General features: G+C 54.6%; 6 protein-coding genes across 6 annotated transcripts; 3 read left to right on the top strand and 3 right to left on the bottom strand.

Moving 5' to 3' along the window:
• Window positions 1-274: 274 nt before the first annotated feature.
• SPSK_09520 (aldo-keto reductase (AKR)) lies at window positions 275-1321 on the top strand (the record flags this gene model as incomplete). The annotated part of the gene is made up of 1 exon (XM_016736092.1): window positions 275-1321. One exon carries the CDS (start codon window positions 275-277, stop codon window positions 1319-1321), a length of 1047 nt encoding a protein of 348 aa, XP_016588215.1.
• Window positions 1322-2510: 1189 nt separating this feature from the next.
• On the bottom strand, window positions 2511-3803 carry SPSK_09307 (uncharacterized protein; the record flags this gene model as incomplete). Its single annotated transcript, XM_016735882.1, has 1 exon — window positions 2511-3803. One exon carries the CDS (start codon window positions 3801-3803, stop codon window positions 2511-2513), a length of 1293 nt encoding a protein of 430 aa, XP_016588214.1.
• Window positions 3804-7943: 4140 nt separating this feature from the next.
• On the bottom strand, window positions 7944-8294 carry SPSK_10924 (uncharacterized protein; the record flags this gene model as incomplete). The annotated part of the gene is made up of 1 exon (XM_016737157.1): window positions 7944-8294. The coding sequence occupies one exon, from the start codon at window positions 8292-8294 to the stop codon at window positions 7944-7946; it is 351 nt and encodes a 116-aa protein (XP_016588213.1).
• A 9483-nt stretch (window positions 8295-17777) lies between these two features.
• SPSK_08762 (c6 zinc finger domain containing protein) lies at window positions 17778-19853 on the top strand (the record flags this gene model as incomplete). The annotated part of the gene is made up of 2 exons (XM_016735350.1): window positions 17778-18674; window positions 18771-19853. The coding sequence occupies 2 exons, from the start codon at window positions 17778-17780 to the stop codon at window positions 19851-19853; spliced, it is 1980 nt and encodes a 659-aa protein (XP_016588212.1).
• A 1204-nt stretch (window positions 19854-21057) lies between these two features.
• SPSK_09341 (uncharacterized protein) lies at window positions 21058-22308 on the top strand (the record flags this gene model as incomplete). Its single annotated transcript, XM_016735915.1, has 1 exon — window positions 21058-22308. The coding sequence occupies one exon, from the start codon at window positions 21058-21060 to the stop codon at window positions 22306-22308; it is 1251 nt and encodes a 416-aa protein (XP_016588211.1).
• A 244-nt stretch (window positions 22309-22552) lies between these two features.
• Window positions 22553-24988, bottom strand: SPSK_08619 (uncharacterized protein; the record flags this gene model as incomplete). Its single annotated transcript, XM_016735211.1, has 1 exon — window positions 22553-24988. The coding sequence occupies one exon, from the start codon at window positions 24986-24988 to the stop codon at window positions 22553-22555; it is 2436 nt and encodes an 811-aa protein (XP_016588210.1).
• Window positions 24989-25524: the final 536 nt, after the last annotated feature.

The raw sequence follows: 25524 nt of genomic DNA, 5'->3' as shown, positions 1-25524 counted from the left end.
AGAGCGAGTGGGGTTGCGCAGCTATATCGACCACGGAGCCGGAAGCACCTTCCCCGTTATGTATGTCATTTATGCCATATCGGCAGCAAATCGTAGGCCCTAAATACGACGTCATTGGCCGAGATCCCAAACTAAAGCTGACGCGCAAGTGATGCCAGATAACTCCACGTCCAAAACGCGACGCTGGCCCAGCAGTTCCCATCACTCCCAGCTCATAGGGCTGCGTACACAATATTCGCAGCCTGTGTTGCTTTGGCACCAATACTTCAACCACATGGCCAGCTATGTGACGACCCGCGGCGGCCGGACTCGCATCCCTCGCCTCGTTTACGGCACCGCGTGGAAGCGCGAGCGCACCGCGGACCTCGTCTTTCAGGCGATCCAGACCGGGTTCCGCGCCATCGACACCGCTGCTCAGCCCCGGCACTATCGAGAGGATCTGGTCGCGGAGGGCGTGCGCCGCGCCCTGGCCAGCGGCGTCGTCGCGTCGCGGAGCGATCTGTACATCCAGACCAAGTTCACGGCACCCGGCGGCCAAGATCTTGCGGGCCCCAACGCGCCGCCCTACGACCCGGCAGCGCCCATCGCCGACCAGGTCCGCGCGTCCGTGGAGTCCTCGTTGCGCAACTTTACCTTTCCACTACCGGATCCACAGCTGGCAGCCTCAGGTAGCACCAACCCGAAGGAGACGAGCTATCTCGACTGCCTTGTGCTGCACTCGCCCATGGACACGCGGGAGGACACGTTGGCCGTGTGGACGGTCTTGCAGACATACGTGCCGCACCGGATCCGTTCGCTGGGGATCAGCAACGCAGGACTCGGGGAATTGGAGGAGGTCCTGTCGGTAGCCGATGACGTGGCCGCCGCGGCGGGTGTCTCGGCCGACACGCTCCGCCCGGTGGTCGTGCAGAACCGGCTCCACAACTACCGCCACTCTGCCGACCCCTACGACGTGGGCCTCCGGCGATTTTGCGGACACCCCGACCGCCGCATCGTCTACGAGTCCTTCTGGACGTTGACGGCAAATCCTACGCTGCACAATGGGCAGGTTGACTCGGGCGTACAGGCCGTCGCTGCGGCAGCCGGTGTGGCTCCTGAGGTGGCCTTTTATAGCCTGGTGGCGCTTGGACTTGGTCGGGGCAGCAGTGACGATGCAGCCTGCCCTATCGTGATTCTCGACGGCACGACGTCGGCTACGCACATGGCGGCCGATCTGGCGGGACTGGAACAGGTTGCGGCGTGGTCGCAAAGCCCAGAGGGAAAGGCGCCATGGGAGGCGGCTGTGGCGCGTCTGAGGGAGATCATTGAGAGAGGGAGATGAGGCAACGATCATTGGTCAGATCGTTTTGATTCATGATTGTGCTTTTATGTAGCCCATGCTTTTGACGACACAATTTAATGGCTCCCACGTCACGACGTATTGTCGTATACTGCTTGAAAATACACCAAACGGGTGACTGGTTGCAATGAAGGTGTCTTGTAGCATTGCAGGATTAAGCTTACACAACGACGTTGAAAAGTCGTATTTGGCGGTGAGTTGCGTAGCAGTAGATCAGGTCGGGTGTTTGGACTAGTTCATGGTTCACGGTGTTGGTTCCGCAGAGCAAAAACAGACAAAGACGTTTCAAATCGCAAAGCCCCAAGAAAGGGATATCAGCGAGAAATATCGAAAACGGCGTGCCAAGAAAACAATGGGCAGATTGTCGATATTAATCCTGTTTGCTGCAAGGGCTGTATCTTTGAACTCGAGCAAGTACTCACACAAAGGTTAGTTTTCTTTGCGAGCATCCTTTTTGACGTTTGCACCCCATGTTTCAGAATAAGGGATCGCAATGGGGATCGTTTCGATGCGAGTTGAAACTCGTAATCTGCGCAGAATCCTGGGGAGATACATTTCTGATCGACGAGATAGCGGCACTCCCGTCAATATTGATTGGCGTCATGCTGTTGTCAGCAACTTTAAATTTCAGGCCTCACATTGCGACATAGACTTCGGCATTTCCTGATTTTGTCCGTGGTAGGTTTTGTTTGTATTGTTCAAGACCCGATTCAAAACCTTATGGCCTTTTTTGAATGCTACCGGTACAGAAGTGCCATGCTGTTTAATCCACGAGTCCACGCAGAAGAGGATTGAAAAAGAAAAGAATAACTGGTTGTTTTCAGACCGGACCCTAGTTCAACCAAGCTGTTGTGTTCTATAAATATTTACAAAGAAATGAAAAAGAAAATTGGACAAAGGTGAAAGAGAAAAAGAGGGTTTTCAAAATCTCAATAGATTGATCAAATGAAAAAAAAGAAACGAAAATTCGAACATGAAAAGGATTGAACAAATGAGGGGGAAGTGTTCAAAGGAACGCAGCAGATCCAGATTCGGTTCCCCAAGTTTGAATACAACGAATGGAAATAAGGGTATCAAATGTAATCTCATTCCCAGGGCAATGCGTCCGCGCGACCTGCGCTCGCGCCTATGCCGAAAACCCTTGAATACGGTTGTAGGACGTCCTCTTTGCTTACTCGTAAGCAAAAGTCGAGCCGTACGAGCTGGGGGTCGTCGAGGACGACAGCAGCGAGCCAGTGGCGGCCATGAAGTACGAATAGCGCTCGACGAAAGAGTAGGTCGGGTCAGTATCCATGGCCTTCATGACAGTCGCGAGGAAAGCGCTGATCTCCTCATCGCTACCAGTAGGGGCGAACTCGGTGATCCAGACAGGCTTGCCGCAGGCTTCATGGACAGCCACAAGGTGGTTGAGGAAGTCAGAGGTGTCTGGGGGGCTGTACCAGTGAGCGGCGCAGAAGTCGAAGGCGCACTGGCCGTTGCAAGCCGAGACAAAGGACTTCAACCAGTCGACGCCCTCACCCGGAATGTTGCTGTTGGTGATGGCAGGCGTGCTGATGCGCGCCTTGCCAGAGAAGGGGTTCATCAATTCAATGTGAGCAGACGCAGCGCTGGCGGGGTCCATGTTGCACTGGCCAACATTATCGCACTCGTTGAAGCTCAGAAGGCTGGTGGCCCCCTTGGCGATAGCAGCCGCAGCGTTGTCACTCCAACCGTCAGAGTGCGTGGGGGCCCAGAGCATGGGCACGAACTCGAGAGACTCAGGGGCCGAGGCGTCGGCGATCTGACCCCAGTTGTAAGACCACGAGCACTTCGTGCCAGAGCCCAGGAGAGGAGTCAGAAGGTCGCCAGAGTTGTAAGCAAGACCACGAGCACCCCGACCAGCGGAAGACGATGACGAGGCGGTTGTGGGAACGGCAGCAGCAGAAGAAGACGGCTTTGACGAGGTCGTCGGCAAAACGGCAGCGAGAATGCTGGTCGTAGGGAGCTGAGCCTGAGCAGCCGCAGCCTGGACCTTGGCGGACGAGATCGAGCTCGTCGAGGTAGACGAGGACGACACCTTGGTGGAGGTGACCAGAGTCGTCGGCGTCGCAATCGACGTCGACGTCGACGACGAGGACGAGGTAGAGGACGAGGTAGAGTACGAAGATGAGGACGAAGACGTCGAATGAGTGGTCCTCGTCTTCTTCGTCGAAGATGTCTTCTTGGCAGACGTCGAAGTCGACGTAAGCCTCTCCGTGTGAGCACCCTTGTAGATGGCCTTGGGCGCGGTGGTAGTCGTGTGGGCCGGGGAGCCGTCCTCGTAAACGGTGACGATGGTCCAGTCGGTGACAGTCACGACATCGTTCACATACTCAACGGCCTTCTTGACGTGGTACTGGTTGTGAGCGTGACGGTGAGCATTGAGCGCGACGGCCTGTTGGGCGAGAAGAGACGCCACGAGGGCGACGATCTTGGTGTTCATCATGTTGATATGGGTTTTGCGTGAGAAAAGTTTTGGCGCTGTGAGAAAGTCTGGCGACGCAAATTCTTGAAACTGAAGTAGATCCCTGAGAATAAAATTGACAGACTTCTGTATTTATTGTCTTTCTGGATCCTTTCGTGTTTCGTCGTTCTTTGTCGTGGAACGGCCTTTGTCGGATGCGTCGTTAAATGATTGTTCTAACAAAACGATTGTGTCGTGTCGAAATAGTGGAAATATGTCAAGTTGAACCAGTCGTGGACACACACAAAACAAGATGCTGGAAAAGCTGATGCTAAAGCTAGGTGAAGAGAATGTGAATCGGTTTGAAGCCTGTCGGTGCGTTTGAAAAAAAGAATGGAACAGAGAGGCGCAGTCTATCAAAGACGCAGAAAGAGTGATGCGTGCTGAGGTGGTTGCTTGTCGACGTTGCGGTCTCCGAGAGAAAAGGAGCGTGAGTTGTTGTGTGGATGCTTTGCTTTGGCAACGAACTGGCCTGAAGGACACAGCAGAAGAGACGAGAAGCAAGAAGGGGGAGAGGAGAGAAAAGGACGAAAAAAGGTCGAGACTGGCGACCGGGAGAGGGATATATGAAAAGAGAGCGGAACGGCTTGCGAAACCTGGATGTGAGAAAGGAAAGACAGCAACGACTGAACGCGTTGGGGGTGTGAGAAAAAAAAGGTTAAACAGAGGACAGGGTGTGGACTGAAAAAGAGAAGAAAAGAGAAGAAGGAAAGAAAAAAGGAGTGAGAGGAAGTTGAAACGAAGAGAAAAGGACGAGAAAATATGAGGGCGGCGAAAATGCAGGAACGTGGTCCAGCCAGAAGGAGTAGGAGTGGCCGGGCAAACAACACACACCCCACCTTGTACGGTTGCTGCCAAAAAGGGAGAGAGCAGGAGCGCAGGGAGGCTGGCCAAGAAGGGCGAGTACGGTTCGTGTGGTCTTACGAAGTACGAGAGCCAGGGCAAGATACAGTGCTGTCGGCAGCACCGCATTCAGGTACCTTCCCCAAGGTGAGCCTGCCAGGGCCTTGGTGGTACTGCTATTTCTGCTCTACTGAGTTATGCAGCTTTCCATACGAATGCACCCTCACGGGCCTGTCTTCTGTCCAGGTACCACCGCCCCCGGTTAATTGAGGGACGTTGTCAATAGAACCGCATGTGCTGCGGTGCTGGACCATGTTGGTACTCGCAGTGAGGGGCGTCTAAATAGCCGTAAAATAGTTTGTACATTTTCTACATGCCCGACTTGGTTTGTTTATTGAGAAAGTACTATCCCACGATGATTCTGTAGTGTCAGGGGAAAAGAGTCCAGGCAAGAGCGATCCAGGTACCAATCCAGGTACCAATCCAGGTACCACGGGCCAAAGTGGGGCATGTCCTGTGGTCGTTTGTTTTCCTTCACACCAATTCCGCGAGCCCCTGAGGGGCGAAACAGGTCTGGTCGTCTGTTCTTTCCTAGCGACTCCGTACGATTAAAAGTTCGTCCATTCTCCAGCCCCACCTGCCACGTCTCGGCCTTTATTGACAGAAAGAACACGTTCTTAGAATCACCGTCGAATCCACGTATTAGCCGGCGGCTTGCACCGTCTCGGCTTCTGACAACTATCGCGATATTCACGAACCAGGAAAGAGCACCTCGTATGTCACTGGCCACAACGGGAAGCCCCCACGGGCTCCAAATTGCCCTCTGTCCTCTGCGTTCACCGCTTACATCGTTTGCGTCTTTTACACCCAAAATGTGTTTCGCTCTGCGCAGTGGCTTCCTTTCCTGGAGTCACGGTTGTACGAAGTACATCCTTTTACCCAGGCTCTTATGGTAGGCTCTCCACATGCTAGGATCCGTGGCCACTGGTCGGTCTGGACCTGAAAAAATACGACACAGAACAGTCGAAAAAAACACCGGCGACCCGCTCTGGCCTCTCTTTCCCAGTTAGGCGCCCCGTCCGGAATGTCGTAGCAGTGTTAGCGTGTTTTGCAAGTTCTTGGGCGGCGCGCTATTTGGGACGGGGAAGGACACTAGGCCGGTCAGCTCGCTGTATGTGACGGCGGCGTGCAAAAATATAGCGCCGTCAGAGCAGAGCGGGCCCCAGCACGAGAAAAGGTACAAGCAGCTGCTGCCCTGTCAAGGGACAGATCAAGTACCATAACCCTTTTTGTTTACTGCCCAGCCCCCGCTTGCTCTTCCTTCCCGTTTTGACATTAACCCCTACTAGCGTGCGTTTCTGCTGTTTCAGGGGCCGCCTCGCACAGACCGACTCCCACAACGACAGACACAAACACAACAGACGCAGAGACGAAAATCACAAAGCCGCCCCCATTCTCACGACTTCTGCGCTGGCCAGGTTCGCAGGCTCGTCACCCCTGCTCGGTCAGCTAGCGGCGGTGGAACACATCGCCGTCGTTGGTAAAGTACATGCATGCTGCCAAGCCCCTAGAACACCTCTGCCGACGAGCCACGTCGCCACGTACACATGGCGTTGTCTTTCTTTGGCCCACGGCAAAAACACGCACCGATCAGGTAATGGTATTGTCGTTGGTGTTGTCCGAAGCGTGTCGTCCGTCGTCTAAACCATCACATGTACCTTTTGGTGCCGCTATTGCAACCCAGTCCGGCCACTGGCTGAAAGGTGATGCCAACCGTCGACATCAACGGCGCGAGAGTTGGTGTCTGTCGTGGGACCGCTTTTCGACGTACATAGCGTGGCCGCCGGCGTCGTCGTTGACAATGAACGACACTGGCTTGAATAATGAGATGCAGAGTCGTGGCGGTGGACCGGGGTAATTCCAGCTTGTGGAAGTGGAAAATATTATGTCGTACTGAAAACCGAGCGCGGATCAAGGAAACGAAAATGCCGCGCGGCTCGACAAACTCAGCATTTTTGCCCAGCTTGTGCACTGGTTTGTGTCTTGCAGAAGCAGATCTTTGAGAGTCGCCGGGTGGGAAAGACACTGGGTCCATGATTGGTGGTGGAAGCACGCCGCCGTGCTTCACTTGGCGCTGGCTTCGAGTATCTCACGCTTACAAAGTATTTTTGGCTGTTTCTGCGAAACAGGGTCTATTTTCCAGCCAACGGCCTCGTAAGTATCGCCCGATATTTCTGCTGCTTGTTTATGTTTCCTGCTTCCCGAGTCTTCGGTGTTTTCCGCCTACGATGTGTGCTAGGGCCCGACTGACTGAATCTTGCGTTTGCTTTTTTTCATCTCTTTTTCTGTTTCCTCTGTCCTTCTTCCCCCGGCGCTTGTTCTTTGTTCCGATTTGATTTGTTGTTTCTTTGTTTCATCGTCGCCGCTCCTTTATTTCCTTTCCCCTGTATCGTCAAGACTACTTCTTCGGACGAAACATCAAGCAAAAAGCCAATGGGTCAGACTGGCTGGGCAGCCCATCCTCCAACCGACCTTAATCCCTGGCCGGTCATCACCAGTCCCAGGCCTCCGTTCGATACAACACAGCACCTTTACCCCAGCCTTCAAAGACTGGCATGCATCCACGCCGGTCCCTAGCAGAGAGCAAGTTACGCAAAGACAATTTCCGACCATCGAGACCTCACAACAAATAAAGCCGGCATCAGAGGTCACGGCGGCTTACGAGGCCAGGCTTGAGACCCTTGCAGAAATACCAACCGTCTTGCAAATAACAGCGAAATGACAGAGATGGCGTGGGTAACGACGACCATCGCAAGGTTCGCGCCAACAAACAGAGCCTGATTGGGACTGGTGAATCGATTTGCAAAATCACAGGACTGGGCCAACCCACACGCAGCCAAACAAGACATCGAGAAAACAAACAAGTTATCGCCACGCAGGTCTTCCAAGATTGCGTCGGCGTCCCCAGGCCATAGCAAAATACATGGCTAGGCAAGGTATCTTTCGCAGATTGTGCTCGGCGGGCCGGCGTCGTCAACCTGGTGTGTCTATTATGAGCATACTATATGTGGCAGACGAAAAATGTACTTGTACGGGCTCAGTCAACAACAAGCCCCGTTGTTGCAAGGGCGGGCACACGTAGGTACCACTACGTCAATGAAGATGTACGTCGGCGAGTTCAAATGGAAGAAAAGCATGTGCAGCTTCTTTCTTGTCATATGCGAGATTTGGAGCGTGGCATTCTTGGTATGGGAGCTGCCGGACAGAGCATGCTAAAGTCTACAAAGAAAGACTCTTATATGAATCGACACCGACACGGACAGCGAAAACAACAAAGAAGGCGCAAACAAGGAACAGTCTTGGCATATGTCGTACTCCTCTTCTTCTTTTTGTTTCCTTTTCTGCCTCTCTTCTCTTTGTCATCCTTCCTACAGCGGGTCGCTGGATCCTCCCAACCCCTGTCGTGAAGGCTGGGTCCTGGCCAGCCCGGAAACCTGTCTTCCAGAGCCAGAGCCTGGCGAGAATGGTCTTTGTTGGCGTGATGCCAGGGGGTGTTTTTCTCTTGCCTCCTTTCTCCTCTTTTCCTCCTCCTCCGCCGAGACCGTCGTTTTGCCCTGCTGCCTTGTGCATGTTTGCGGATCCCGGCCTGCGCGCTTTTCTTTCGGTCAACCCAGAACAACAATGCATCGAGGCGGGGCAGTCCAGGCCGACAAAAAGCCACCCAGCAAAATCACGACATGCATGCCTCTCCGTTTTCTTTCCTGTGCCTTTCTTGGCTGCAGCTGGAGAGGGCCTTCGGCCTTGGGGCTGGCATCCACCGTCTTTGCCGTTCTATACGCTATATGGAGTACGGAGTATGTCGTGCAACACGGTCCTTTTCTGGCTTTCTTTGGTGAGTACGCATGCTCGACATGGTTGACTTTCTCTCCGATGGTGTACGTAAGCCATCACTCTGCCATCGGTCCTTGTTCCTGGTTCCTTGCAGCAAGCTGCAAACCCTTGTCGCGGATCTGATTGGCCTATTTTGTCAACTGCACCATTCCCCTGTCGCACGACTCCTGTCTTGCCTTCCTTATTTTTGCGTCCACTACGAAATACCCTTTGGAGTGTTGCTGTGTCTGCGGACGACGGATACAATTTTTTGTTTTCGTCGCCAGCAAGTTCGTTTCTGAGACGCCCCCGCACATGTAACCCCTGGTTCAGTGGGCCTTATCCTCTTTGTCGTTTCTTTTTCGTGTCGTATTTTCACGCGCTCTTCTTTGTTCTCTACTCTGTTTCTACGGACGTATGCTCTCTTGGTCGTCTCTCTCTCCCCTGCTTCTGGCGTCAGTATTTTGTTGTTCGGTTGTGAAAATGCAGATCGGATTCGGCAAGGTGCTGAAATGGCCAGCGGCCAATCGACCTGACAGCCCTTGCGTTTTGTGCAAGAAGCAGTGCCGATTCCCACTCGCACACACACTGTCACGACGATGTCACCCACTTCGGCCGCTACGCGGACGCGTTCACTGCGATTTGTACCTTGAAACCGCAAGCGAAATTGCCTTCCCACTCTGACGGGTTGTTGTGTCCTGTTCCAGACCCTACCTGAACTTTCGTTTGTCGGCTCCTTTTGGCAGTCTCCCGTGGCGGCTGCACGGGCTGGATTGACATATTCCACGATGCCAAAAAGCTTGGCTTTCCGATGGGTTCGGGGACGATCTCCCATTCCTCCTTCTGCCTATCATTGCCTGAATCTGACCCTATGGGCGGTCGCCAACAGTCCAGGCCGGTCTGGCTTCTGGCCAGTTGTCAGTGTCTCAATTGCACTGCCCACATCGCCCACTGAAGCTCCATCTTTTCCCCTTTTGCCAAACCTGCTTTTGACTTTGCACCATTGCCGTGCGCCTCTCCTCCCAACCGCACCAACCAACCGATATCTCACCACATCGAATGCCCGCTCGCACGGTACGAAGAGCAGCAGAGATCGAAAGCATGGAAAGTATGGATCTTCGCGGGCTTGCAGTGCCGTCGCGAGGTGTTTATTTATGGCATATTCTGAACTCGTTACGTTTTGGGCCTTTGCTTTCTGAATGTGTTGGAACTGGGGCGGGCCCTGAGGTTCGTATTCAAAAGCCGGTTTTTGCACCTCGAAAATCGACATATTGTTCTACTCGATCTTCCGTGTGGCCTGCACGTCGCAATCATCCCCGTTCTTCGGCCAACCAGACCTAACACTGGCGCCAGGAACAACTCCTCCCTGTCTTCGTATTTTGTACATGTGTTTTATGAGGTGCAGTGGGTACAGTGGCCATCCTCGTCTGGGCTTTTCGAGCCACTGCACAAAGCGCAGAGAAACACGAACTTTCTCGACATGCCGCATGCGTTCGCACGGCGAAAAAGTGCCAAGGGCAATATGCTGCCCGGAATATTACGTCGGACCAGCCTGCTCAATAAATCCCAGCACAATATGTAGCTGCAGTGCAGCTCAGCGGTACTCGATACGACTGAAAACCAATGAGCCAGCCACATCGTCTCTCCCTGTGCTTCCATCCCTGCAGCGGCCAACATTTTTGACCTTCCCATCCCCCTGCCTGCCTTGGCTATTTTGTGCCTCCCGTGCCCGAAAATTAATCTAGTCGATGTTTTTCGTTCTATTTCCATAATCCGGGCTTGGGGACCAGGAAAGAAGAGAAAAATAAGGACGTGCAGCTAACTCGTCGACACCGGAATATTGGTGGCAAGCACGCATTTTGAGCGAGGATTGTGTCCAATTGACCACGTCAGAGAGGTGACGCGGAAGAATACCATTCATCTCCATTCCTGTTTCACCACGATAAAGTTATCATACTGAACAGTTTGGTCTTCCTGAGCTCGGGTGCCGCAAAATTCGACGTACGACGCCGGACAGGCCAATATTGAGAGGCCACGACGAACGAGTACCAAATATTCGTGCAGCCATCCACTATTGTAAGTGTACGATATGCTGAGGTATCTTGTCGCACCTGTGTCAAGGATTTGGGCAGCTAAGTGACCGCGAGCCAGATATTTGATGCCGCGTATGCCTGTGGAGCAAGAAGTCAATGTATTCGGGGGTCGAGAGCAAAATATCACAGTGTCCAATTTTCCCCGGGTTTCTCTTTCCCTTGATTTTCGCATAACACACATCCCTTTTCTCCGCTGTCCTTTTGTCCGTATAGACGTTCCATCTTGCGTCTACCATGATCTAAAGAAAATGATGTGGCAGCGATAGTACATAAGGACAAGACGAACAAAAGGCGCGAGGAAAACAATGCACAGTTTGCCAAAGGACAGAACGGGGTGCACGAGGGACGAAACTAGGCCCGACACGTCGTTTTGAGGTGATGCGTATTTCCGTAAGCCGTCATTTGGAGCTTTGTACGAGTCGATCGTCTCGTACTCCGGAGAGAACCTTGCCACCAATTTACATCGCACAGGAAATCAGCCCCCATGCCATCCAGACCAGGAAGTCGCAGTAAACAAAACAAACAGTAGTAAAATGATAGCATCACGCCCTGCCCCTGTCCAGTCAAGCCTGGCACTAGAGCAACCCTTGGGGGACACGCCCATCCTCATAAATTATATTCAAGATGTCTAGCCGGCATCGCCATGGGTTATTTCGTGATGGGGCCACTGTTCCTTGGACATGAGATTAAGACGTGGCAATGAATATAGAATAATTCTACATAGCTTGAAAGAAAGTCAAAAGGCCGGATTTCCCGCTCTCGAATACCTGCTTCATATCATTACGAGGAGCAAGACGCTCTAGATCAGGGATCGTTGTTCAGAGATGGATGAGAGGGCAAACAACCGACGAGTCGTGGATACGTGGCTCTACCTACTTGGATAAAACACGACATTGTCGAGGGCTCAGTTTACTGGCGGAAGAAGACAAAAAGAGGTCACAACAGAATCATCTATCTAGAGTGATTAAAGGTTTCAATTCGTTACGTGTGGCCGTACAATGACAGGCCAGCATCCAGGATCCTGCTGTGCTATGTTTTGAAACAAAAATTGTGTGCCGTGAAATCTTTACTCTCTCTGCCTCTGAAGCTTCATATTTTGCTTCTCCTCTCCGTTTATTCTCCATTCACAGGTGTGCAGCTCCTTCTAATGAGCATAATTGCATTGCAAGATGGCATCGCAATTGTAGTTTGGTATGTACCCCCGACGGCAGACATCGCGACTTGACTCTGGACAGTACGAACATTATTTACAAAGTTTACATCGAGAAACAAAAGAACCGAGGCCATTGCATTTTCAGACGACCAGAGTACGAGACGGTACTCTCAACCTGTCTCCCGTTGTGAAGGTCTATCGGATGGACCAACACAACTGTCCACTCCAGGTTCGTGACAAAACTTCTCGACAAAAAAGAAAAAGAAAACACACGCAAGCTTCTGTCAGACGAGAGTTCGAACATTGCTCTCGTACGTGTCATTCACGGTAGTCATAGCGCGCCCGTTTCTGCAGTGCAGCGCATCCCAAGGAGATGTCAAACATGCAATACAAATCTACTACACGCCTCCATTGTCAACCTGTCCATGCGACAAGCTGCGATACAATCAGTTATAGCATTAATGCATTATGCCATAGGCAGGTAACGTTCATTACATACTCCATTCCCTATTAAGAGTAAACAAATGGAATGGCACGCGAACAATAGGTACCTGTTTGAAGTGGCGCCAGAGGCCATCATCACCAAATCGTGAGAAAGCAGCAATCATCCAGAGCATGCCAAGATCGATGCCCAGTCGGCAACATCACACAGGACTACAAAATAGAAACGAACAGCTTCGAGCCTCCTCTTAATGCACATCACACGTCCTTCGTCAGTGTCCAGGTCACGTCGGTTCGCCTCGTCACCTCCGTCTTCAGTCATGTCTCGCCCTTCCACCATCCATGCCCGACGTCACCATGGATCAAACCGCGGGTATCAGCTCTCTTCTCAGCTCTTCGTTTTCTAAGCGCCCGATGACAATAACCACTCGATCGCTGCCACCCTAGACGCCACGGAGTCGTCTCAGCTCTTCAGCAGCTCTTGAGCTTTCACGTTGTTTCCGTCCAGAGGATGCTATCCTTCGATTTTGCTGCACATTCACGGCCTCAAACAAGCATATCGTACTCTGGTTACCTGTTCCAGAAAGCACATCTTCTGAAGTCTGGCCTCAAAGCCAAGAGCAGACAGTCTCGAGGAGGTTTGAAAATAGCACACTATGCCTTCGCATCGAGTGATGCAGGTCGCCGAATACGTGAGACGACATGACCGTCTCCCCGTCAAAACATCATTGTCCTCGGCGCTTGTCTTGGTCAGACAACCAGTGACGCAATCACGCCATACCTTGTCTCTCTCTGTGTATGTGACTGACTAGATAGAAGGCGCAGCACATCCAATTCAACGACACGAGGAAGAACAGAAAAGCGAGTCACAGATAGACCTGAGATCGAAAGTGCAAAAAAGAAGACAAAGTAGGTATCGTGATATTACAAAATGATGAAGAATCTGCAACATTTGAAGAGGAAATGGGTGAGGCGCAGCGTAGAGACTTGGACATTGGGACTCTCTCGCACAATGCGTATCCGTACGTCTGATACTGGGCAGCTCTCAATCTCACTGCCCACCCTCCCGTTTAGCCATTTGGCACTCCTATTTATGTCTCTGGCACGCTGCCACGCTACCACGACCTATTTATGGTCACGGAGGGCCGTGGTTGTTCTTGACAAAAGAACTGGCGGATGCGCATCACAGAAAGAGAAGCAGCTACCATCCTTTGGCAACACGGCACAGTATGCCGACGTCAGTTGTCAACAAGGGGCCAGCCAGAGCACACAGTAAGCGAAGGATTCTTTTTTCTTCTTCTTCTTCTTCTCTGCTCCGGCCTTTTCCCCTTTTTCCTTTCCAATGCTTTTGAAACTCCCCATAGATTTTCGAGGGCTTTTTTATTGTTTTTGTGGCTCTTGTCCTTCCAACTCTCACTCTCGCACATTCCAAGATGTGTTACCGAGCACATTCACGCTTTTCGACAGCTCCCCCTGTTGGCTGCTTTGTTTTGCGCGCACGGCAAGGATCAATTATCACGCTGCCCCTTTCTACGGCCCCCTGCAGCGTACATGGACATTGAATAAACGCCGTAGGGTCGTTTTTTTTTTTTTTTTTTTTTTTTTTTAGCCGTAGTATGGTCGTCCCTTGAGGAGGGAATGGCTAGCTTTTGTCCAATCAAAATGGCCGACACGCCGACTCAACGTGCTCGACGACTCGATGGGATAGTGATTAAAAATACGAAGTGTTGGTCCAAACATCCGTACTCCGCGGCGTACAAATTCCACGGGAAAGGGCCAGGAGGGCCTGACAGGGGCCGACAGCGCGAGAGGTGAGATCGCCGACCACGGAAGGGTTGTCTGAGTCGTCAGGTGGTGGAACAGGGGCGCCAGCACAGGCAGGTTTTGACGCGCAGACGCAACCCAAAGAGTCGGGCTGTCCCAACCCGAAGTGAGCAATGTTTGCCAGCCGTCTAGCAGTGTCATGGCAAGGGCGGAACGAAACCGCAGGAGCTGCCGATCCAAGAGAGTGACTTTCAAAGTGCTGGAAAGAAAGGACGAAGATCCCTGTTGCATCCACTTCTGTACTCCAAAAGATGCTTGAAACAGTGACGCAGACAAACATTCAAGTCGCGGTACGGTGTGATGCGTGGTGCAACAAACCGTTGGACCATGGATCACACTGTTTTGTTTTCCCAATTTGGATTGTACCTGTTGGCGGCTGCTGGCGGTGGCCCTCGATTGGTTCTCTGGTGTTCCGCCAAGTCAGCCGAAATCGCCTGGTAAGGCAGAAAAGGATGGCCCAAGAAATGTGTCGTCATCCATTGTTTTCTCCTCCGGTCTGAGCGTGGGCGTTTCGGCCAAGCACAAACACAACATCGTGAATCAGTATTCTGTGAGGGCACGTGCTCGTGAACCGTACGCCGTGGACGATATGAGGAGCCGAAACAAGACGTCGTCGAGGAGAAGTGTTGATTGTCATGCAAGATAACTTGACATAGCGCTCCACGAAAACGACATCTTACCAGTATTTCAAATAACTAAAGTACTTAGTACCGTTTTTAGAAACTTGCCGCGAGCTTGTGGTCTACTCAGTATGTGGCACTTATAGATACAGCGGAGAACGGCCGGCGGGGTGGCACTAGAGTAAGAACGAGGGGAAATGAAAGGACGGGGACGAGACGGCCATTGCGTTGTCGCTCGTCTTCGTTGGCGTTCTTGTCCAGGTTGGCTAACGTTGGCCTTTGGGTCTTGCCGGCCGGCACAGTGGGAGATGCTGGAGCATGGACCAGGTTGCTCGTATTAACAGCCGACCGACAAAGAGCTCATACATAGCACTCAAAGAGTGCTGGGCGTTGACACATCTCTCATTCGTGCGAGTCTGTGCGAAACATCTGGCGATCGCAAGCAAATAGGGGATGGAGCGAAGTGCTGCGCCGGTGTCGATCGCCTTCGCTGCCTTCTGTGTGATGAAAAGGGTTGCCAGCACCTTCATGTATTCTGTACACCGTCGATATACGGTAAGTACATTGGGCTGGAGCAGGGGTGAAGGGTGGAGGCATGGCAGGCTTGGATTGACTAACATTGTTGTTCGGCGTGGCCGTTGGCATCGTCACATTTGGTTGATGCGCTACCAATTTGCGGGGTTTTGGACGGGCTTCGTTCTGGGCCTTGGGCCTTGGGCCTTGGCCAGGAAGGAGCAGGCCAGCAGCCCTGCTTCTTGCCTGTCCGATTGCTCGTTTATCGTGCATCGCATCGCGTCGCCTCCTTCCTATTTTAACATTGTCTGCAGCGCTCCTTCCTTGACTCGTGCGTCCACCAGATCTTGCTGGGTATCAATGTATCACACAATTAAAAGACTCGAGACAATTGCGAGATATTCGTCTGTCTCTCACTCTGCCGCAGGCCAGTGTTGGGCATCTGGAACTCCCCTTTCAAGGCAGATTTCGCACTACACAGGGGCGAGAATGAAGCAACGGTTCTGTCTGTCAGCCCTAGGCAACCGTCTTCTTCCCTGGTTAGCCCCTTTGCAGCGCCGATCTTCAGCTAAAACGACAGCTAATACAACCCAGAAACGACCCAAAAAACACTACTCAGTAAAGAGAATGTTGCCTGTCGTCCAATTAGCGCATGCCAAGCATCAGCCAGGCCGTATTGCGCTCAGTGCTTCGACTTTGAGGTGCGGCGAACCATGTTCGAAAGAGACGCCACAAATGAGTTGGAACTGCGGGAACGCCAATGGAAGCCATCCCGGGCGAGCCAAGAAAAGTAAACGGGCGTGAGTGAGGGCGAAAACAACAAAATGCAATGAGAGAAGAGTCAGGAGGTTTCTGGGATAAGCTTAAAACCGCCACCAAAATGAACGAAAATGCGCCAGATGGCACCAAATTGCACAGGAGGAGTATGTACGGAATATTACGTCGTATCTACGAACGACATGTGGAGAAACCGTTACCAGTTTATCTCCTTGACTCCTTCCGTCGACGAGCCCCTGACGTCCCCTTCCTTCCCCTTTCCCTTCCGTTGTCCTCATGAGTTCCTTCGCGCCGGCACTGGCGTTCAGGAGAAGGGAAGGGACGAGGGACCGTGATAAGGAATTGGCGGAAAGAGTACCACCCGCCGGAAACAATACACGAGGCACACAACAGGGAAATTGCGACGTTGCGTTTTCGTTTTTATCTCAACCGTGCAGCGAGAAAGCACCAGACCCAACCAAACGTGCCACCATAGCGCCCAAGGGACGATCGTCCCGAGACCAGACACACAGGCATATAAAAGATTGAATGAATGACGCGAAAGAAGACGCAGCTTAGTTCTGTAGAGTCCCCACTCCACATAGGCCCACTAGAACCACATAAAAGGCAAGAACCCACTAATTTAAAGTCGTAGTGCGCCAACGGCCTGCAGACCCAGCCCACCTGCATAGCCCCCGAACTGCCAAAGGGCCGTCTCACATTTGGGGGCTTCGGGTGCGGCTCTTGGAGGGTGTGCTATAGGGCCTCAAGCGCGCTGGAGAATGGGACAGGAGCCCCCCATGGCCAAGGAGACACCGAGCCGCATCAGTCCCGGGCGAGGCTGAGCACATGTGTATCGCTCGCGATCGCTCCTGCCCTGCGAAGGCGCGCCCTCTGCGATTCAACTGTGTTATTTTGAGAACAAGTGTGGGAAGTCGCGGCATAGAACGAAGCGGCATAAAACAAGAAGGAGCGACATAAAATTCGTGACACTGTCCGGCACCATCGCCATTCATAAATCCATCTTTCCATCTGTCTGCAAGTCGGTCCTCGGCTCCCAGCATTCAAGTGCCCAAGTTCGATCCGACATCTGACAATCCACTCTCTCTTCAGCTCTATCTAGTCTCAGACGTCACAACCTAGGCCGCCAGAAAACAGTCTACTCTCTAGCCAAGCCCGCATTGAATGTTTCTCGCAGGGCGTTCCGTCACAGTTGTATCCAAGCGTGCGCCCAGAGGTACGATACCAAGAAGAGCTGCCTTTGCGACGCGAACCGCACGCATGCGAAAAGGGGTACCCGCCAGCTCCAGTCCCAACGGTGGACCAACCTGAGTCTCGACAACCACCAGGGCGGCATTGGTAGCGCCGTTCTTGCCCGCTACGACATTCTACATTCGTACCTTCCCTGCCCACCATCTTAAGCCCAGGCAGAAGAAGACAAGTCGAAACGAGAAAGAACAGACGTGCACACCGTGAGACGGACGTTTTTTGCCGATCAGCCAACTGCCCGTTCTTACCATTCTTGTCGTCTATTTTGACCTCACTCTCTTGGCTTTGCATTTCCTCATCTTGACCTTCTTTAATTCAATCCTCCCCACTTTGCGGCTGCCCACAAGGCAACCTTACTTCCTTCATTCTCCAACGAGCTTTTCTCCAACGAGATTTCCCCCTTCCATCAGCATCCTCGTCCCGGACCTCACCTCTCACCTCCAACGGCACCGCTCTCTCCTCATCCCCTTTATTGATGGATTTCGCATACCTTACCCCTCCGTCCTTGTTGCCTACGCCGCCTCACCTCCTCGTGTCGCCACCGCGTCATAGTCGCACAGTATCCGGAACCAGCATGGACTACGGCCACCTGATGTTTGACGAGCCGGAAGCCGCCGCCGACGCGGCGCTTCCGGCCCCCGATTTTGACTTTTACGGCTTCATGCCGGCGCCAGGCGATGTTATGGGCAATATGCCCCAACAGCAGCAGCAGCAGCAACAGCAACAAAGGGACCAGCAACTACAACGTCAACATATCGTCCCGTCACCAGGCACCGTGAGCGACGGTGGTCTGCGCAGCCACAGCCATGGCGGCTTCGACGTCGTCGACCAAGACATGCACTTCTCCACACCCCACGCGTTCCACCTGGGCTCGTCAGCATCATCGACAACGGCAGCCGCATCGACCGGCTCCACAATGTTGCCGCGCGGCAGCGCGAGTACGGCTTCCACCACACCGGGCCGCCTCTCGCCCATGCCGCTGGTGCCGGGAACCACGTCGCCCGACGCAAGGAACCTGTCCATCTCGGCACCGTCGGTGACCGGCAAGACGTTGGTCCTCGCCAGCAACAACCACGCCCGCTCCCACCACCACCACCAGCCGCAGCAGCAGCAACACCATCACCACATGCAGGGCAACCTGAGCGGCAGCGAAGCCGCCAGCAACAGCAGCCACAACAAACGTCTCGAGCGCCGCGGTCACACCAAGTCGCGGCGTGGCTGCTTCAACTGCAAGCGCCGCCGCATCAAGTGCCAGGAGACGCGGCCAGCCTGCGGCCACTGCCTCAAGACGGGACTGCAGTGCGAGTACCCCGTGGCGCCGCTCGTCAACCACCAGCCACAGCACCAGATTCCGCTCTTCAGTCTGCAGGACATGCGCTTCTTCCAGCACTTTTTGCTGCACTGCAGCCCGCACCACCCCCTCGGGAACCACTCCCTCTGGACGCACGAGATTCCCTGCCTTTCACATTCGGTGTGTTGCCGTTTTTCCTCGTTCTCGTTTGCTTTGGCTTTGTTGTTTTTTTTTCTTTTCTTTTCTATTTTTTCTTATCGCATACTAACAATACAGTACGACTATTTGATGCACGCGCTGCTCGGCATGGCCGCTTCGGATCTCATGCGGGACGACCCCAGCCTCGTGACTGCCGCGATGGACCACCGTCTCAAGGCCATCCGGTCGATCAAGCGGACGCTGGCTGCCGTCCCGAAGTGGCCCAATTCCGGTGCCGCCCAGTCACAGCCGGCCGTGGGCGAGCGCAGTGGCTCCGGGTCCGCGTCGCCGCACAGCACGGGTGAGGAGAGTAGCGGGAAAGGCGGCGGGGCGCGACGACAGTCCGGGTCGAGCTCGGGCGAGCCCTGGGACTTGCACGGCGGCTCCAGCGCGCCCGGCACGCCCATGTTCGAGGAGGGCAACGCGCTGATGGCGACGTGCTTTGCGCTGACGTTCCAGTCGGTGGCGCTCGACGACGGCATGGCCGAGTACATGACGTTTATCCGCGGCATCATTGTGGTCGCGATCCAGATGTACCTCAAGGGCGCACGCATCATGTTCCGCAACCTGCTGAACAACGACCAGGCCGAGCTGCTGCGGCCGGCGATCGAGCCCATGTCGGCCATTGACCGGCAGTGGAGCATGGCCGCGCTTACAGCCTGCCAGAACCTTGCACCGCTTTGCGCCGGCGACAGCATGGCAACGACGTACCAGAAGCTGGTCGTGGAGATGGCCGAGGCGCTGCTGGTGTCGCCCCTGGAGGCGTACTCGGCCATGACGCGGCACTATGCATGGTGGATGCAGCTGCCGCACGAGCAGTTCCGCCAGGTCATTGACCTCGACAAGCAGGTGTTTGTGCTGTTGGCGACGCACTGGATTGCGCTCAAACAGATCATGGCGCGCATCACCTCCAAGGAGGAGGTCGTGTCGACGGCTCTGTCGCGGATGGAGAGCGCCGAGGGACGGTCGGCGGGGAAGCCTGTGCCGTCCATTGAGGTCGACGGCGTCAAGGACGTGGACGGCTCCATGGACCCGGGCATCTTCCGGTGGCTGAAGCACCTCAACCGACAGGTGGAGCCCGAGTACCTGGCCTACAACAAGTGGCCGATGTGGGTCGAGTCGGAACTGGACCGGGACCTGGGTGCGTTTGGCAAGCAGTGATAACTTTTGTGGCGTATTGTTTGATCCGTTTGTTTGATCTCTTTTTTTGGATGTGTAGCACGCTTCTATGATACACGACGGGCCATAACCGCAAATGACACATGTTACGATTTACTGCCCGGGCTCTCCAGCACTCTCTTCACGGGGACAGAATGGCCCATGTGTGAGCTTAAGCCGGTCAAATGTGTTTGATACGATCGCTAGCAGACGTCGATCTAAGTCTAGGGCTACAGCGCGTGTCTGTTGGTGGACTACGTATGGGATACAACTTGATAGTTGTCAAATTGAACTATATGGACTTTGTCACAGTTGCTAATAGTACTATGATATAAATGTTCTGTTTATGTCTTTCTTAGGACCGAAAATGTACGTTTTGTTTATTTACTCGTGATTTAATTTACAATTCTTATTTTCTTAAAAATGAATGGCATGAACTCTCCATAATTTCCTTTACAGAACAGGAGATTTCCTCTTTTATTATTATTATTATTTTCTTTTTCTTACTGCAAAAAACATGGACTCATCACAAGTCAAAGTACGTCATGCCTTAAACATGTTGGTGAGGCATAGGGACGTCGTGAAGGCAGCCATTAGCCATAAAACTAGACACAGTACTAACTGACGAGGCGCAGACGTCCCAGTGGCGATGACCGCACAGCCACATAACGTCCTGAGATGCCCACTAACGAATTTTACTTGGCTAGCCTACTCCCCAATCGTATTTCTCGCATTGAATGGCCTGCAATGGCTGGAAAAGGAAAAGAGTGAACCGAACTAACCCAATCAGGTTCCACGGTGCGCTCTGTGACGTTCGTTCGTTCTACACTGCTTCAAGGCACCATGCAAGGCTGAGTAGCCGGCGGGCAGAAAGCACAGGTGCTTCGTTGAGTCTGTCGGGCGTTTGTCATTGCCGTTTGAGTGTCGGAGTGCGCGCTGTTTTGCTCGAAACGGTCTAGAAGCTTTTGCATTGACTCGACAGAACCAACAATCACCACGACGCTGGGATCCATGGAACGAAGAAGGCTGTCGACCGTCGAGCTTATAAAGAGGGCGTGAGCCCCGGCTTTAGAGTTGGAGATATTCATTGTCAATAACATCAACACTACGACAACACAGCACTCAGTCTACACCGCAAAATCTTGTTCACATTTCTTGGATCGAGCACCCACCCCAACATCCTCGATCCTCCACCCCGCGTCCCACAATGGCCAGCCTTGTCCCATCGGCCGCCGCGAGCGACGAGAAGCGTCATCGGTTCTCGTTCCTCCACCGTAACCACAAGCGCAGCTCCGAGTCTCTATCGACTCTCGCCCAGACCGAGACCGTGCCTCCATACGAGAAGCACGCGGGCGGCGGCGACGCCGACAGCGACAGCAACAGCAGCAACGGCGACGACATTGGCGCGCAGGGCGACAACCCACCCGCCTACGATGAGCTCGACGGGACTGCGTCCACTGCTCGCGCCAAGAGCGTCGCGCCAAGCATGTCGTTTGAGGGCGTCGCCCTCCATCCCACGCTGGAGCTGCAGCTCGACACACAGGGCAAGTCTGTGTGCTCCGATTTTGCCCGGATGTCGCGCCCTGATCCGATCAACGTCTACATGGTCAACAGCGACGACGGCACCGCCATGTACAACCGACCGCCCGTCTTCATTTCGCTCCGCGAGAAACGCAGCTCCAACTCGTGCACGCTCGTTGCCGGCGGCAGCTACGATGCGCCGGGCAGCAGCAGCGGCAGCAGCAGTACCGACGAGCACCGCGTCCTGAGCACAACCGTCTACCGGGTCGGCCCGGGCCGCCCGCCGCGCATTGCCCTCTTCGATCCCAACCACGCTTCTTCCCTCTCCGTGGGCGACGACAGCACCGCGTGGGACCATTTTGAGTTCACGGGCAAGTCCATCTTCAACCGCGTCCGCGTCCTGCGCTCGCGCCTCGGCACCTTTGAGTGGCGCTACGCGACCCGCGACGAGCGCAAGGCCCTGTCCCAGGAGTTTATCGACGCCGCCGCCGCCGATGATGGCGCGTCGCCCAACGACAAGGACATCGTCAAGCACAACACCATCAACAGCCTCATGATCCTCGAGCGTGTCACGCAGGTCTTTGGTTCGATCAACAACAACAACAACGGCGGCGGCGCCAGCAGCAGCACCTTTGTTGGCAAGCCCCGCGAAGTCCGCCGCCCCGTGGCGCGCTTGATCCGCAGCAACGCCCTGCGCACGCCTGGCACCAGTAAACACGATGCCGGCAACGGCGGTCGCCTGCAGATCGACCTGCACGAGTGGTTGTCGGTTGCCAAGGAAGCAGAGTTTGGCGATGTCAAGACGGCGCCGCCGCATGACTTGGACGGCCAGACCAACCGCGACATGGTCGTCACTCTCGCCGTCGCGAGCTGCATTAGCATGTTAAAGAAGGAGCTTGACCGTCGCAGAGATGCAGAGATTGCCGCCGTTGTTTAGGCCGGCGCTGCCTTTTGAGGGTTGGAAGGACCGGGTGGGATACGAACCCGGACCTGTCTGTTGCCATTTCCGTGTTTCTTTGTTTTGTCTTCTCGTTCTATTTCTTTCTATTTTCTTATGTACGATTAGACTTCTCTTTTGCGCTTTAGACCTGCCCTGGATATACTCCCAAAGATGATACCAATTGCCCCTACATTGTTTACTATAGAAAGTTAAAAAAATAAAAATAAAATAAAAATCTTCCTTACTCCATATAAATTGCGCCGTGCTTTTGGCCCTGTGTCAGCACATTGACATCAATTTGCGGCTGGTCGCGGCCGCCGTCCTCCACATCCTTTTGGTGCTCCCGTTCCGCGTCCCGTAGCGCTTTCCGCAGCCGCCGCTGGCTGCACCGCGCCGTGTAATCGCCGGCCTCCCGCGTCTCAAACAGGCGGTCCCCCACACACGACTGCCCATAAATCTCCACAATCAGCACCCACGCAATCAGCCCCGTCGCAATCGACATCACCGACAGCGACGACAGCGTCTGTGCCGCCGGCAGCGCGCAGAAGATTGCCGACACCGCCAGCCGGTTCGCCATTCGCGCCCACTTGGGCAGTCGCGCCGTCGGCGGGATCTTGTGCTGGTGGCACAGCGCGATCAGCGTCATGGAAAACAGTGACACGCCCAGACCCGTGCTGTAGTACAGTCGCAAGCCCAGCGACAGCTCCGGCGACGACCGCGCCTGGTACATTTCCGTCAGCGAGTCAATCGACGCGTTGTCGACATCCGTCGCCACCACAAACCGCGTCAGCGCTGCCGACGACAGGATAAACGCCAGCGTGAACAGCAAGTGCGCGTACTGCCAAATGTACGCCGTCTCGGCCCGCCGCCGGATCGCGTGCACGTGGATGTTGGTGGAGTCAATGTCAAAGTAGATCCAGTTGAAGATGAAGGCCTGCACCAGTCCCAGCACGGCTTTGCCCAAAAACGCATTGACGCCATAGCCGTGGCTGTTCTGGTACAGCACCCCGACCACCGAGTAGCCCAGCACCAGTGAAATAAACGCATTGGTCCGCTCGACCTTGTGCTCAATGTTCATCGCCGGGTAAAAGTCAAATACCTTGCTGATCAGGTACCGTCCCAGCCGCGTTTTGCTGTGGCTGTTAGCGTACCGGAAGAGGCCGACCACGAAGCTGCCACCAAACAGGTCAAACGCCAGTGCCACGAACACGCACGCCAGCCGCACCGGCATCGACAAATGGATGCTCGCAATCCACAGCGCCGCCCCGATCACAATCAGCGCCACCTGGCAGAACATTGTACCCTGCACCAGCGGCACGAGAAGACCCGTCACAAAGCAGTACAGCGCCATGAACAGCCGCGCCGTCACATAGTATGCAGCCAGCGCCGGGTACGTGTCGGCCAAGAAGGCCTCGCTCGTGCTTGCCGTCGCTGGTTCTTCGCGTCGGAACAGCAGGCTGTGCTCGGCAGCACCCCCGCCGGCCGCCGGCTCAGCAGTCGGTGCGCTGCTCGCCTCGCCCGAGGAGCCCCAGCCGTAGAAGGTCTGCACCATGTTGACCGTGACGCCCAGCAGGCACGCAAACAAGAACAGAATCTCCACGCGCTGCACGACGTCGTTGGTCGAGAACCAGCTGACAAGCTGCGTCACGTCGCTCCAGATCTTCCAGCTCAGGCAGAACGTCACCAGGAAACGCAGCAGCTCGAACCCGTCGGCCGACTCAGCTGCGTGGTCGCCGTTGACCGCAATGATACCGACGTAGAGCAGGTCAAAGAACAGCTCGAAACTCTGCACCGACGTCTCCTCGCTCGCCCGCCAGAGCAGCCCGCGATGGAAATACTGTTTGACGATGGGCCGCTTGAACAGCTGCATGATTTGGCCGTTGTTCTGGTTATGCCACACCGGCACGCCGCTCTTGCCACCGTCGTCGCCGCCGCTGCCGCTATCGTCGTCGTCGTCGTCCGTGCCCGAGGCGATGCTGTCGGCGCTCGAGCCCACCTCGCTGCCTCGGCGGCTGCTGCTGCCACTGGAACCTCCGTGACCACCACCACCGCCGCCGCCGCCGCCGCCGTGGCCGCCGTAGCCCGCGTCACCGCCAAACGTCCGCAGCGTCGCGCTGTACCCAAATTTGGAAAAGTTGTGGCCCAGGCTCGCGGAGTGGTCTGCCAGTTTCTCGAGCTCCGTCGACACGTTGTTGAAGTCGGCCGTGACGCGGTCCCACTCCGCTAGCATCTCGGGCCCGTACTTGGCCCTGAGCGTGTCACGCTGGGACCGGTGGTGCGCCTGGCACTCCTCCAAGTACTGCTTGTGTTCCTGCGAGCCGTGCACGACCACCTCGACCTGCGGGGCGCCCTCGCCACCGTCCTGCGCGGCTTCACGCATCACGCCCGCGTACTTGTCGCGCAGCGCGTCCACGTCTTCGGGCAGCGCCACCAGCACGCGCCGCCCGTCCGGCATAAGAAACTCCTGGGGCTTGCGGCGGCGTCCAGGCCTGGGCCCCCGACGGCGCGTGCGCCTGTCGCCGCCATTGTGCGATGTCGTGCGACTGGCGGGGACGGAACCGGAAACAGCATCGGCTGGCGTCGATGCTTCGGCCCCTAAGGACGAGGGCGGTGCGTTTACGCCCAACGTTGGCGACGGCGTCGAAGAGTCGCCATGTGGACCGTCTCCGCTGCTCATTGTGTGGCCGAAAGGAGCGCGAATGATTCGTGGAAGCTGGGGAGGCCGTTGTGCTACGATTGGACTCGTTCCTCGAGCTAAAGACAACGACAAGCCGCGCCGTTTGCCGTTTTTTCGGTGGAAGAAGTTGTTGTCGTTGTTGTTTTTCGTATTCCGCAGTCTGGATTGGCAAGTTTGGTCTTGGCGCTCGTATCTCAATCTGCGCCGTGCAAAACGCGTAGATGCGAAACGAAAGCCCTGGTGTGGAAATGGCGTTGGAAGAAAGACCGTCGGGTGCCTCGAAGTATGGAAAATACTAAAAGACGAGAGATGTAAAAAAAGAGACTGCTTCTAGACCCTGTTATAAAGGGAAAAACAAGAAAAATGCCGGCGCATGGTCGAACGGTCTTGGCTTGCTGCTTAGATGTGTTGCCCTGTTCTTTCAATGTTTTTAAGCTTTGGCCTTCATTTTTGCTGGCCTCTCAGCTGTGGCGATCGGAACTAGTTTTGGAGAGCTCAGTGTTATTTATTGCCGTTAGCAAGCCCAGCCACGTCTA

Source organism: Sporothrix schenckii (assembly GCF_000961545.1).
Source record: "Sporothrix schenckii 1099-18 chromosome Unknown Cont44, whole genome shotgun sequence".
NCBI lineage: Eukaryota > Fungi > Ascomycota > Sordariomycetes > Ophiostomatales > Ophiostomataceae > Sporothrix > Sporothrix schenckii.
Note: the sequence above shows the minus strand (reverse complement) of the source record. Positions and strands in the feature narration are given on the sequence as shown.